At 37.0% G+C, this 15,098-nt stretch overlaps 1 protein-coding gene across 1 annotated transcript in view; it reads left to right on the forward strand.

Annotated features, from left to right (window-relative positions):
• The first annotated feature begins 216 nt into the window (after positions 1-216).
• Cmss1 (cms1 ribosomal small subunit homolog) overlaps positions 217-15,098 on the forward strand; it is a 291,882-nt gene continuing 277,000 nt past the window's right edge. Inside the window, exon 1 of the mRNA XM_042676806.1 lies at positions 217-363. Coding sequence (XP_042532740.1) covers positions 300-363 — 64 coding nt within the window. The 5' untranslated portion in view covers positions 217-299. The remainder of the gene's footprint in view (positions 364-15,098) is intronic.

A 15,098-nucleotide genomic window follows, 5' to 3' on the forward strand; every position in this document is an offset into this window, starting at 1 on the left:
TCAGAAGAGAAATCGCAACCTTTCCTTCCGTTCTACGGGTCCAGCTATGTGTCTACTTTTGGAGGCTCTGTCCCCTGACCCGGCGCCCCATTGGCGCGTGTGTGGAATCGGCGACTACGCCGGGCCGAGAGGCTGGAGGGGGCGGGGCGTCGTGACGCCATCTCTCGGGGCGGAGACGACAGCGTCCAGGCTCCGGGCGGGGGGCGAGCCGCGTGTGGTGCCGCCGGCCCCGGCTCCCTGGCAGCCACGCTTCCCTACCGCCTTCTCCTGATTGCCGGCTCACGTCGATTCCCACGGAGATGGCAGACGACCTTGGAGACGAGTGGTGGGAGCACCAGCCAGCTGGAGCCGCCAGCAGTCCAGGTAGTTATTTTGCATGCGTTCTTGTCAGGCGTCAGGGTTCGGACACCTGGGTCGGGGCCGGCGCCTGGCCGCGGTGCGCCGGGCGGTGGGTTCCCTGCGGGCTCCCTCCCGGCTCCCTCCGCACCGCCCTGGCAGCGCGCGCGAACCCGCGAAACAGACACGCGCGACGTTCCCTCAGACCCCTCAGTCAGGAAGAACTCTTCGCAGCTCTGGTTTTCCTTTGCATTTGGGGGGTGGGTGGGAGGAGAGAAGTGTGCTCCTTCAAACTGGGTAAAGAAGACCGGTCTGGTGACGAGAGACAGTTTTGGAGTGGTGCCTACGTAACTCCTGACCTAGGTTCTGAGCGTTTCAATCCAGAGAGACTCCAGTACTCTGATACTTTCACCTCCTTTTCCTCATCTGTAAAATAAAGGTAATAATAATAGCCAGTCGTCTAAGGGTTGTGAAGATAAACATATGTTCCTTGCTTGGCACATAATATACGTATATTATGTATATATAGAGTGTTGTTTTGCAGTCATCATGTAATTTTTTTTTTACCGTTATTTAGTTGACACAATTCCTTTCAACTTGCTAGCTTTACTTAAAAAAGAGCATAATTTAGAGAAATCAAGTAACACACAAGTTTATGTAGTTTGTGTCAAAATAAAGCTAGGATTCAATTAGCATAGTTTGCACAGTTTTTAAGCGTGCTGCATTATGGAAACTTTCAGGTCCATAAAGTTAATATGCAATTATTATTATCACTTTTAAATTTCTTTTCAAGGTCTGCCTGTCTATGCTCTTTATGAAGAGCATAGAACATTAGAATCCTATTTATGGGGTCCACGGGGTCTCTGAACATGATAAACACTTGATATGTATTTGCTGCAAACTATTCTGAAGGAGACAAGTTCAGATTTCTTGATCTTTCTGTTAATGGAGACCAGCCTAAAATAAGTGAAGTCTCTTTTGGAGGTCAAGAAGAAAAAGTCAGGTTCCTATTTCAGATTATGCTATTGAGAGCAGAAAAAGAGCCTGATTAGGCAATCAGGACAAAGTCTCCTCCTGTAGGGGTTCTATATCCTTAACTAAAGCCTTGAGCAGTCCTGTATGCAGTATGCAGGCCACTAGACATCACATTACCATGGCCTGGGCATCATGTCAGTGATGAACTGGCACATGAACAATGGATGATTGGATCCCAGAGATGTGAGCTAAAATGGACTTGTCAGAGCAGCTAAATGCTGCATGGAGAGCCTGTTCAGGGTGTGTGGAGACTCTGATTGGATCTGCAGAGTAATACAGTCCACTGGCTGTCTAGTGATCTCAGGAAGCATGGAATTCTTAGAAGCTTATTACTAACTCCAGAGCAACACATGACTGATGCTCTTCTTTGGGATACCTGTCTAACAGAAGCTCTGCTTTTTCTTCAATAAATCTTTTGCTATTTTACTTCTCCTTTTGTGTCATGAGACCACAGAGACAAAGGACCTGATTCAGGAGTTGCAGATTTTGGTATCATTATTTGCCTGTAAAAAGAAACATCTTTCCCTATCACATATTACAAGTTCCCGTTCATGGTAAAAGTCCATGGAGAAGTTTCATCATTTGATTCAATAAGTGTTTGTTGATTATACATTTCAATATCTATCTAATATACATAGCTACTGCTTATAGTTTGCAAAAAACATGGTATGTTTTGGCTGTTCTTATGGCTTAGATCTGTCATGTAGCTTAAAGATTGTATGGGCCTTGAAAATCTGTCATTTTGTACCATAGTTATACTTCACAGTTGAGCCTAACATAGGAACTAGCTCTTGAGGTTTGATAGTGGAATGAATGGAAATACAAAAAGAATAAGTACATACATGAATACTAGTTTCTACAGAGCTCTTAGTGATGAAAATATATAACTAGATATGTAATTTCTCATCCAGTCTAGACATATTTTTTAGAGTGGAAAGCTATGCTATCAGAGTTTTCCTAGGGCTACCCTGGGACTACCACTTGGGATATCTGGTCACCCTCTTGGTGACATTATTAGTGCTGATTGGAATTAAGACCCAAGATAAAATGGTTGAGGGTCACCAATACTGAGGTGTGTAGCTCCTTTAAAAGAGAAGTCAGACCACAAAACTACTTAAGGTGTCCATTGGCTTTTCCCTATCACACAGAATAAAATTCATTATGCTAACTGATTATTTACCTTATCTGCTATTTTCTCCCTACGAAAATACATTGTCCCTGTAATACTGGCTTTTATTATTTTCTTCAATATGACTAGCTCATTATCCTTTGTAGTACCTGTTCTGATTGCCCTGGTTTTTTAATGACTGACTCAATATTAATAACAGTTTACACTTCATCTACTAGACAGACACTTCTAGTCTAGAGTATCTAGTTCTAATACATTTTCACCTTAAGAGTCTCAGAGGAGCATTTAACACCAACTGTTATTTCTTTGTTAAACGATTACTGTTTCCTAGCATTGTAATATTAGCTCCCTGTGAGCAGGGATTTTGTTCTCATTCTTTGTCTTTTCTTTTCTTTTTTGGTTTACTAATAGGATTTGAACTCAGAGCCTGCACTTGCTTGCTTGGCAGGTTCTCTATCCCTAAGTCCTGTCTCCACTCCTTTTTTACACTGGTTATTTTTGAAATAGGGTCTTTGCTCCCTCCCAGACAAGTGTCTGGACCTCAGTCTTCTACTTTTCTATTCCAGCCATACTTGGGATGCCAGGTGCATTCTACCATGCCCAGTTTCTTCCATTAAGATGGAGTCTCAGACTTTCCTGATCAGGTTGGGCTTGATCTGGGCCTTCTAGTTAGCTAAGATAAGAAGCACATACTACTATGTCCAGTATATGTCCAAGTTAGCCTAATACTGAAATCTTCCTAATCTCAGCCTTAGAAGTAGCTAGGAACCACTGGCATCCATTCTTTGGTTTAACCTTAGGATTTAGAGAAGTAGTTGGGTATATATAAGCTATTTATAAAGTTCGCATTCAGTATTTCTTACTTGAATGTTAGTAAGTCATATCCCCATCTTGGAAACCTTATCCTAAGAAGTCTGTATATAAAGAACTTTAGTCTTCTAGAAGAGTTGTCAAAATCCTATCCAAGCTTTTGACAGGTTGGTAAATTCTGCTCTTCTCTTTTAAAACTTATATTAGTAGTCTTGTTGTATCATAATATCTGACTCACCTTTTATTCTAATTATAATTGGATTTCATTTTATAAGGGGACAACAGACACTTGCTTTGTAAATGTACTACTAATTCCTATAAATAAAACCTGGTCATCTAAAAACAATGTGATGCTTTTGTTGGAATTGTTGACCTGAACATAGTAAGTATTTGAAGTATTTTTGTTGTTGTTGTAGCTCTTCAAATCACATTGCTTTACTTATGATGAATTTATTCTGAAAAAAACATCTTCTTCGATGTTTTCTTTAAACCAGATTACCTGTTTTTTCCACACCAAAGTTAGATCCTTTCTTTTTTGGGGGGGGGGGGGGGGGCGGGTGTGGGGCTTGAACTCTGTCCCTTAGCTCTTCAGCTCAAGGCTAGCACTCTGCCACTTGAACCACAGCATCACTTCCGGTTTTCTGATGGTTAATTAGAGATAAGAATCTCATGCACTTTCCTCCCCTTGCTGGCTTTGAGCTCCTTGATCCTTGGATCTCAGCCTCCTGAGTAGCTAGGATTACAGGTGTGAGCCACCAATGCCCGACCTCAAAGATCTTTTTTTTTTCTTCTGTCAGTCATGGGCCTCAACTCTGGGCCTGGGTGCTATCCCTCAGCTCAAGGCTAGCCCTCTACCACTTGAGCCACAGCACCACTTCTGGCTTTTTCTGCTTATGTGGTGCTGAGGAATTGAACCCAGGGCCTCATGCATGCAAGGGAAGCACTGTACCACTGAGCCACCTTCCCAGCCCTGAAGGATTTTTTTTTTTTTTTAAGTTAGAGCTTTATAGTATTTTTTTTCTCTGATACCAAGGGTTTGGCCTTATGTACCCAGAACTGTACCACTTGAGCCATGCCTCCAGCTCAGCTTTTTGCTGGTTATTTTGAAGATGGAATTTTGCAGACTTTTCTGCCTGGATTGGCTTAGATTCTGATCTCAGTCTCTTGAGTTACTAGAGCCTATTTTATGTATAGACAGCCATGATTTGTAAATGTTGTAAATGTTCCCTCTGCATATAAACTACAGACTTGGAATATTTATAGAAGGTGCTGATAACACTTGAAGAACAATCAGCTTTAGGATGTCATTTCCAGAATCAATCAGTCTGTCTGTCTACCTGTCTGTTTGTCTGTCTTGCTGGTACTGGAACAAGTGCCTCAAATGTTCACTCAGCTTTTTCTTACTCACCCTATATACATTGATAATGTATATTCATTGATAATGGCAAACAAAATGGAAATAATATTAAGACAGATATATAAGGAAAAATAGAGTTAGAATGGATTTTTAAAAGCAAGGAGAAGGAAAGGGAAGAGTAAAAAGACATAAGACATTAAAGATATTTTTAAAGTCATTACTTGTTCTGTATTGGAAGTCTCGAGTAACCTTCATGGGCTAGTTTTACTTTACTGTAATATAATTTCTATAAGCTTTGTTAATGACTGAGTGGTTCTTGATAACAACTATGAAAGTTTAAAGGTATAGTGTATGTCTTTCTCTAAATCATAATGGTTCCTGCTATAATTTTGCTAGGCGTGGATGAATCTCTTGGAAAATAGTATTTATAAATGTGAAGGCATATACATATTTCTATTCCCCCCCCTTTTTTGGGGGGGGTCCGGTCGTGGGGCCTGAACTCTGGGCCTGGGTGATGTCCCTCAGCTCTTCAGCTCAAGGCTAGCACTCTACCACTTGAGCCACAGCGCCACTTCCGGCTTTTTTCTTTTTGCTTATGTAGTGCTGAGGAATCGAACCCAGGGCCTCATGCATGCAAGGCAAGTGCTCTACCACTGAGCTACCTTCCCAGCCCTCTATTCCCCCTTTATATGCAACAATAATACCTTATTTTGTGGCAAAAATCATTTCATCGTTTTTCTTTTGTTGTTTGTTTTCTTCTTTGTCTTTCAGTGTAACCTAGGCTGGTTTTGAACTTGAAATCCTCCTGCCTCAGTATACCATCACAGCCTACCTTTGATTTGTTCTTAATCTGAAGTTCTTCAGTTTAACACTTTGGAGACATACACATTTTAATAAATATATCACAAGCAGCTTAAAATATAGTTTTTTTCATGTTCATCGTCTTGCATAGAATTACATATAACTACTTAAGGCTTTGTAGATGTAATGCTTCTTATTGGAACTGTTCAGTGCTATTGCAGCATAAAAGCAATTATAAACAATGGATATGTAAATGAATATTTCATGTTTTAATAAAATTTTATTTATAAGCAATGACATTTGAATTTTATGTAATTTTTATGTCAAAAAATAATTTTTGAGTTTTTTCAACAGTGAAAATATTGAAAAAATACAAAATCAGAAATTAGGCTGATTTTGGTCTACTTAGCAATAGTTTGCATACCCTCCTTCAGCCTCAGCCTCAGACCCTGAATTATATACCGTTTTTCTCCAGAAGAAGGAATTTAAAATATATCCTGAGAAAACTGTGGTTTTTATTAGTTATTCTATTACCCAGTTCATAATTATCAGCCATACATTATAACTGATAAATTTCTATTGCAGTCCAATACTGTACTTGATTGCCAAAAGTTTTAAGAAAAATAGCTCGGGGATCATTGAAGCTAAAAAAATTAAGAGCTTGTAATAGATTTTACTTGTTTTCATTCATTTGGATATTAATCTGCTTTTCAAAATATTGTTAACATAGTCTAGACATTAGAACAGTTTCTTGTTCCTTCTCTTTGCAGTAATGAGGTTTAAGCTCAGAGTGTCGTGCTTGGTAGACAAGTGCTCTGCCACTTGAGCCTCACCCCCTGCTCTTTCTTGCTTTAGTTGTTTTTCAGGTAGGACCTTACATTTTTGCCCAGGGTGCCTTCAAACCTCAATCCTTCTGATCTTCACTTCCTGAGTAACTAGGATTACAAGTTGCAACAGCATGCCCAGCCTAGAACAGTTTATTTGTTTGCTTGTTTTTTCTTCAGAAGGGTGTCTCTGCAGAAATAGTATAATACTCAGGTAACAGGATTTTCTTTCAGTTGCGTTATGTACAAGCCAAGTCAAATCTTTGCTGGTAACTAGGGATGTCCATATTTTTATAACTTTTTTTATTACTTTGAATGATGCCTGTTCTTGAAATTAGACTAATGCAGCATAAAATATTTAAGGAATATCCTGACAGAAAGCAATTTAAAAAATCCCCAACATGTAATGTATTTTGTATTCCTCTTCAAGGCAAAATTTTTTATTTTTTTAATATATTATTAGCATATGTTGGAATTTCTGGTTTTATGCCATCCTCCTCCATCTTCTCCCCCGCACCACTACACATGCATTGTGGATCAAACCCAGTGCTTTGTGTATACTTTATGCAAGTCCTTTACCACTGAGGTTCATCCTCAATCCTTAGGGATCTTTTAGAAACAGAATCTTCCTTTGTAGCTTACTGTGTAACCCAGGCTGGCCTCAAACTCGTGATCCACGATCATCTTTCCTTTACTTCCTGATTGCTGGGATTACAGGTGTGCATCCTGTCTTATTTTGTGCTTCTTTCAATCTGTCTTCACTCTAGAGACTCCGATACTTTTCTTTCCATTGCATAATCCACAGTGTTGAATATTATCAGGCATAACTCATTTTGTAATTCTGGTATACTTCATGATCATCTTTTAGCACAGTTTCTCACTTATGTCTTAACTGAGTGACACTTCTCTTCCTCTTGCACTCATTTTTCATTCACTCAAGAGTTGCCAAATACCTGAGTATCCTATACACACGTGTATTTACTAAGTTGAGTTTCTTCATTTTCTTCACCTTTTGCTTCTCTCTCAACTCCTTTAATGTTGACTTTTTCATTTCATTTTTCCTCCCACGTTTTCCACCTCTGCCACTTGCCCATATATATATGTAACATATATATATATATATATATATATATATATATATATATATTACATTATCCTTCTTTGGCTTGCATAACTTGATACTGCCTAACCTTCCAACTCTTCCTCTTCTTTGAAATTAGATGGACTCTGGAGTGTATACAATGTATACAGTGGCTTCAGTGTTTGGTTTGATGAGCATAGGAGATAGCAATTTTTTTGGTGCTGTTCTGCTGGCTCCATTCCAAGAAGTTGGCTAAAGCAGTCCTTAATCATAAGACTGTCTTCCAGGGCCCTACCTCCAGTTTTTAGTGATAGGTCACAAAAATGTTGGGTTATGACCTTTAATGAGTTTTCTTCCCCTGACTGAGGCTTTTGAAATTGTGATATTTAGCTTTTTTTTTTTTTTTTTTGGTTGGTTGTGGAGTTTCAACTCAGGTCCTGTTGCACTGTCCCTGAGCCTTTTTGAGCTCAAGACTGGCACTCTACCACTTGAACCACAGCACCACTTCCAGTTTTTGAGTGTTTAATTGGAGATAAGAGTCTCACAGGGATTTTTCTTAGTCTGGCTTTGAACCATGATCCTCAGATCTCAGTCTCCTGAGTAGGATTACAAATGGGAGCCAATGGCACCCTAGTGATATTCAACTTCTTTCAGACAAAAAAAGTCTTATCTTAAAATATCATTGTGTTACTTTGCAGTGAATTATAAACACAACTTTCTCTTGACTCAATGACCGTTTTTGGCGTGATAAACAGAGTAACTTTAAATTGCTGTCATATGACTACGTTGAGCCAATGGATGGCTGTTTAAGTTCAACTTATGACATTAGCCATATTTGTGATCGATTATAATTATTCTGCTTTCTTATTTTATATTATTGGAAATTCAAATCTTAGATTGTTGAATGCCAAGCTCAGTGATCCATGAGTGAAAGTATAGACTTGAAATTTGAGTCTCCTATTCTCAAGTTTTTGTTGAATCAACTCTTGTTGTTTTTCTATAATTCTGATTTAGGGTAGAAATATGAGTAGAGCATGTTTTATGAAATGACCAACTAATTTATCTCTCTCTAAAAGATCTCAGAATTATTGACCTTGGATTTTCATATGCCCTGATTGCTGTAGGAGGCAGCAATACTAATCTAAAGTGATTTGTCTTGCAAGCCTAACAGTAAGATTCAGTGGCATAACATTTATAAGAGGGGCAAACAGATGGAAAAAATTGAACTGGAATCAGCAGTCTAGTGTGTGCCCAAAAAAATCACTGTCAGGCACCACACAAAGGATATGTTCAGCTATATCTCACTTTTCTTGTTATTTTCCTTCTTATAACTGAGAAACACCACCTTCCCCCCTCCTGGTCATAAAAAATAATAATTTTAGACATTATAGTTTGATTGTAATTGTTCTGTCATTTTGATTGAAATAATCTGACTTTTTTGAATGAAGCAGGTTAAGAATTTTTGCTACCATATTTTCTTAATTCTCTTTCATCTTTATTCAGTTGAATTATTCATTCTGTGTTCATCCAAATAATAATTCTTCTTGAACTATTGTAGTAAATCTACTGCTACCCAGCTGATGATATTGTTCAGGTTTGGATTTGGTACAGGAAGCATGAGGAATTGCGTAGATTTGGGGAGTGAATCTGTATCTGTGAGTTTATAAGTTTATATATGTGTAGAGGTGAGGTAATTGTAGTTATGCTATTTTTGAAGATGATCTTTACCAGGTCCACCAACCTGTGAGTGAACTATCATATAGTTTGCTCCTCCTCCATTTCCTAGAGACATGGCCATTCATCTCCAGTCTTCCACGGTGTTAATTTAGCTTTCCAGATATTTCTGTAGATGAAAGTATCCAGATACTGAGTCAGTAAGCCTTACCTTTTTCCTTCCATGTGGAGGTATGTATTAGAGGTCACAGTCCTTAGGATGTGAAGCTTCCTGAAGCCAGTTTGGTTAATAGGCTTGTTATTCATAGTCCCTGGCGGGGCCCTGGTCGAAATTCTAGTGATGCCTGTAGATTTTGGTTTAGGGATCCGTGTTGGGATGCTCTGCTTGCATACTTCCTTGATCTTGAATTAAGCAAAAGAACAAAATGTAGTTAGTGGGACACTTGATGGAAAAGCAGACATGTTCACCACAGTTAGTGTGGAGGATTTGAAAACACTGGGTTCTAGGAACAGGTCAGATTCAAGCTTGTCAGGTTGAGGGAAAAATTCAATAAAACAATTCTCCCAGCTCATTTTGGACATGTGATAAGTGAGTGGCCTTTAAGGTAGATAAGGTAGATAAGGGATAACTAGGTTATATTTTCTGCCGTCTGGCAACCAGAGTATATAGTAAGAGATAAACAAATGTAGTGATCCACAAAGAGCCATGAGATTGCCAGACTGAGATTAATTCCAACACAAGTCTAGAAGGGGGTGTAACAATGTTTGATGAGAAATGTGCATATTACCTTACTTATGTAACTGTAACTCCCCCTGACATCACCCTTACAATAAAATAAAAATTTAAAAAAAGAAAAGAAAATAGCATTTGAGATGGCTCTTCAAAAACTTTTATGATTTTACTTAGCAGGAATGGAGGAGAGCATTCCAGAATAAGGAAATGCTTTTGGCCAAAGGATGAGGGAATTCTTTGTCAATGACTTTGAAGTAGGAGAATACCAAACACAGTTGAGGAAGTGGAGTAGCTTCAAATTAGATAGTATATGAGAGGTAGAATGGGAATGTAGATTGGAACCAGACAGGAGAAATTTTACCTGATTTTACGGAGTGACTGGGCATGTGGGTTTGAAGGGCTATAAAGATACATCTCAGAGATAGAATTCTCTTCGTAATTGCTCACTGACTAACAAGAGGTGTGAGGGAGGAATCACAGATAGGTTGAGTGATCTAGATTAAAGGTATAGGTTAGTAAGTTAGAAATGTACTCTTTGTTTTCATTATTTAAAGGAAAAACATGCTCTTGGATAAGAATTCATGATGTTAAAGAGATGAGATAGTCTCATTTAACTGTAGCTGTTTTAGATAATCTAGAGTTAGCCTTTTCCCCGTTACTGTTTTTCTGAGTTGATAAATATATACCGTTTTTATGGAAGCCCAGCTTATACATCTATATAACTTGGTTTTCACATTTTTTATAGTAATATAGTAAAGGGGGTTTCTGTATCTTTCAGTGTACATAGTCACTTTTTCAGCATCCCAGAACTACACTCTGATGTTACAGAGCTTCTTCACTCTTCCTCATTGCACATCTGGTCAAAAAGCAGTATATTAGATTCTTCTCTCTTCACTAATATTAGTTAAATAAGATGAATAGAATAGACAAGAATGGAATACAATACAACACACTACATATACTAAGTACTGTCTTGTGACTGTCATAACAGTTTATGTGAGTATGTGTGTGTATCTGCATTTATACCAGATTGTGTATAACATGTATTTCTTATTGGGGGCTTTAAATCATGGAAAAGAGTTTTGAATCTACTGAACTAAAAGTATGAAAGGTGCTCATTGAGAAGCAGATTTAAACATTTATCTCTGTAATTTCTAACTAAAGTAATTTCTAAGTTTTAAAAGTGTTCTTTTATGAGGGGCTACAAATATATGATCTTCTGCATAATGCAAGATGATGTAGCATTTAGAACTTAATTATAATATTTATTTATTTAAAATGTCCCAACCTTTCATGGTGACTGAAGTTATTTCAAATATAAGTCTTTTAATGACAGATTAACCTTATGGGGAATGTACTTTCTTTGTTACATTTTGCCAATTTTGTCTATGCATAGGTACTAGAAGAGGATTTGGGCTTCAGTATTCTACTAACACTTTAAAATTAAATGGAAACATAACAAATGAGATGTTGATGTTTAGTTTCCTCCTTATATAAATGTTCTTACCTTTCAGCTTGACCTTGTGAGGTCTTCTCTTGGGTGCTGAAGTGCTGCATCAGTGTTTTTACCTCTCAAAGAGGCAAAACTTTTTAAACAAATGATAGTAACAAAACTCGGTGCCTCAGGACACTGTGTGTTGATGTATATAAAGAACTTTAAAACTCCTACCGTGTGACTTAATCATTTTACTGTTAGGGATCTTGTCTATGAAATAATCAAAAAAGCAAGGATACTTGTCTTCTTATAAGTTAAAATGAAGAAAGATGGTCAGTTAAAAACACCGACAATGATGAAGATATATTGTATCTATAAACTGCTTTGTTAAATGGCAACTCCTTTAGATAAAGATCATAATAAAAATTGTATATAAATCCAGCAATGAAGTTGTATATTCACATAAAGATGTGCTGTAAGTGATGGTGCTTTTGAAGATGCAAGAAAATATTTAGAAGTGTGCTACAGATTCAGTACCCTTTATTTGGATACTTAACAGCAGAAGCATTTTGATTATCATTTTTTTCCCTGATTGTGATTTATTTGCATATACATAAGTAGATACCTTGGAGATAGGACCCAAGTCTAAACACCCGAGTTTTTATGTATACTGAAAGTAATTTTGTTCAGTATTTTTAGTGCATCAAATTTTGTGCTAGTATTTTGGCTGCAATTTGTCCTAATAGGTGAGGTGAAGAATTTTCCACTTGTGGCATCATGTTGATGCTCATGTTTTAGATTTTAGAGCATTTGGATTTCAGATTTTAGATTATAGATGCTCAACCTGATTTATATATATGTGTATATATATGTATATATGTATGTGTGTATATATATACATCTATATAATACATATAGATGCATATAAATATACACATGTATATATATACATCTATATAATACATATAGGTATACTATATGTATTATATAGATGTATATAAATATACACATACATATATACTACTTACACTTTTCTCTGAATTTTCTAGAAAAAGGCAGTGCTAAACTAAATTAAAACAAAATGGAAGCAGATACCTCAGAAATAAGGACATCTCTTTATCAGCTATGTTTTCCAACATGAGAAGTAGAAACTGCAGTTGAAATCAACGGTAGACTAACCAGGTTTACTAGTGATGTGAACATAACACCAATAATAGCCTTTCCAAAGTAGACTTTTGTGATGTTTTTTAGCTTTGTAAAACTTTAGATTGGTTCTCCAAATTAGTGTACAAAAATCTATATTTCTGTTCTGTTTAAAATTTCAGAATCCTAGGCTTTCTGTAGTTCATTTGTCTATGGATATACAGGATGTACAAAATCTCAGGATGATTTATTTTGATGTGGGTATTCAGCCTACTATATTTTGAAAAACAACCTCTGCTATAGTTAAAAACCTCCCTTAGATTGAGTTTTCGTTGACCTGGAACCTGTCAGAAGGGAACCTGTGACAGATTATATAGGAAGAGTCAGGGCATCTGAATCTTAATGGTCATCATAAGTAAAGTAGTTAAATTTGTTAGATAAGCTCGTTGGCTCCACATGATTGTTGGAGCTTGTTTCTTTTAATGAAGAGTCAAAGTCAAACTATTCAATGGTTGTTTACAAACAATTGATTTTGCACATTTTCCTTTTCTTGGCATCTGATTGCATTTCATACTTTGGGCCCCTAGATGGCAGCAAAGGCCAAGCATGTTTTAGAACAAGCCTAAATTTCATGTCCTCAAAATTTAAAACCTGATGTGATGGTATGTTTGTATGAATTTATCATAGGACTTGTTTCAGAAAATGAAATATAGAGCCTTAAATTGTTTCATCTATTGGATCCTTTTTATAAAGTATTACGTCAAATAGCTCCAATTAAAGTCTCTCTCCTTCAAATTTGGAGTGCATATTGAAAGAAATCCATGAAAATTTCGTAACAGAGCCATATGCTCTTTTAAGACCACACAGTGAATGCTTTACTCATAGGCTCCTGGGTTTCATCAGAAAGCAGATGTCTTGGAGGAACTTAAGCAAATTGGAAAGCTCATTCATAGAAGAAAAAGATTTTTTTTTCTTTAAATACTTAACTGAGTTCAGCAGGGAAGTTGATAATTTGGAATGGATTACAAAGCTGAAGCATGATGAGTTCAATGAGGCAGAGGCCGTGGTTTTGTCTAGGGTTTGGTAGAAAGAAAAGTTTATTTGTGAAATATATTTATGCTAAAAATACTGACCTGTTTTGTCTACTAGTTCTAAAAAGAAACCTAGCAATGTACATGACTCCTTAGTTACAATGAATTATTAAGTAGCAGTGAGCTTTATTATTGAAAAGAAATAAACATGAAGTGTTTTTAATATTATTTGAAGTCTTAATTCTATAGTCCATTTCCATGTGATTCTTACGTTCTTTCTCATAGAGGGCATACATCCAAAGTAAGTCAGACAAAATCAGCATTTATGAGGAAGGTATCAGATCTAGTTAGACAGCTGGAGCCAGGATGTTTCCTTTCCTGTGAAGGAAATTAGTTTTGTAAGTGCTTTGAACTTTTTGGTGATGTATTGGCAACATATTGTGTAAGAAGGCAGTGTTCTTTCTGGAGTGGGCTCCATTCCAGGGGCTTCTGGGGCCTCGTCATACTGTTAAAGATACTGAGAAGTTCATGATACCCAATCACTTTAGGTCATTCTGACTTGTGGGCAGTGAGGGGATGGATTCAGGGCTGCCTGACTTCCGGGACCTGGCTCTGCAAAGCTTGGTCAAGGCTATGTATTATCAGAATGACAGTATTTTTTTTGTTTTTATCTGAAGTTTAATAGGAAAGAATATAAGTAATGATGATACATGTGGTGATGAAAATGAGGAAATGCTAAACTGGAGAAAAATATCCTTGAAATATTACTGCATTCATTTCTTTTGTCTTTTATATTGTTTGGCAAATCATTGCTAATTTATCTGTTCTGGAGGGGTGGGAATAGAAGATAATGAATCTGGCAGATTCATTATGTTGCTTTGGCTTTAAATTTTTTTTCTTCTTAGAACTTCCCATTATGCAATGAAACTTTATCACTAAAAGTATTATGATTTTATGTGGCAAAATACTTCTCAGAGGGAAACCCTATAGTCTGATTATCTCATTCTCGTTAGCCTTGCATGAGAGAACATTTGGTTTGAAATAGTGTTCCACTGCTATGACTAATACTAAATAGTTGTCCAGTTTCTGAGGTGAAGGATGGAGCAAATTGGTGCCTTTGTTCTGCAATGTAGTTTGTAATTGTACCTAGTCATCTCCTAGTCTCTCTAGCTCTCTCTGGTAATTATACCTTGGGTACTGAGAACAACCAAGAATAAACCTTGCAATAAAATCTTCAGAGTTTTCTAATCAAGCTACTTAACATTTTGTGCCAACACAGCACTTAGAAATACAATATTAGAATATACTAACCTTCAATAATTGTCTTGTTTATCCTTTCTTTTATTCATTTGTCAAGTTTCTCTTTTGCCCAGCCTTTTTACTTTTCTTTTTTGATACTCTTTCTACTCTACTTTTTCTTCATATTCCCTCATTGCACTCATTTAATCTTGAGTTAGTTACTAAAGAAAAGGCCATGAAACCAAACGGATTTGTTTCTTCATTCCAGAAATAGTTCTGGCACCAGCTAGCTGCATGTCCCTGAGCAATCAGCCTGTACAGACCTCAGTTTCTTCATGTGTAATCTTATCTAGGGATTATAATTCTTACTTACAATTTTTTTATGGTGAGTACATATATTGTGTGAGGAAGTCCTTTACATTCCAAGTGTTCTAATGTTATTACAAATACTATCTTTTCTTATCTATTCT

This window comes from Dipodomys spectabilis, unplaced genomic scaffold (genome assembly GCF_019054845.1).
Source record: "Dipodomys spectabilis isolate Male_0828 unplaced genomic scaffold, ASM1905484v1 ptg000032l, whole genome shotgun sequence".
Classification (NCBI taxonomy): Eukaryota; Metazoa; Chordata; class Mammalia; order Rodentia; family Heteromyidae; genus Dipodomys; species Dipodomys spectabilis.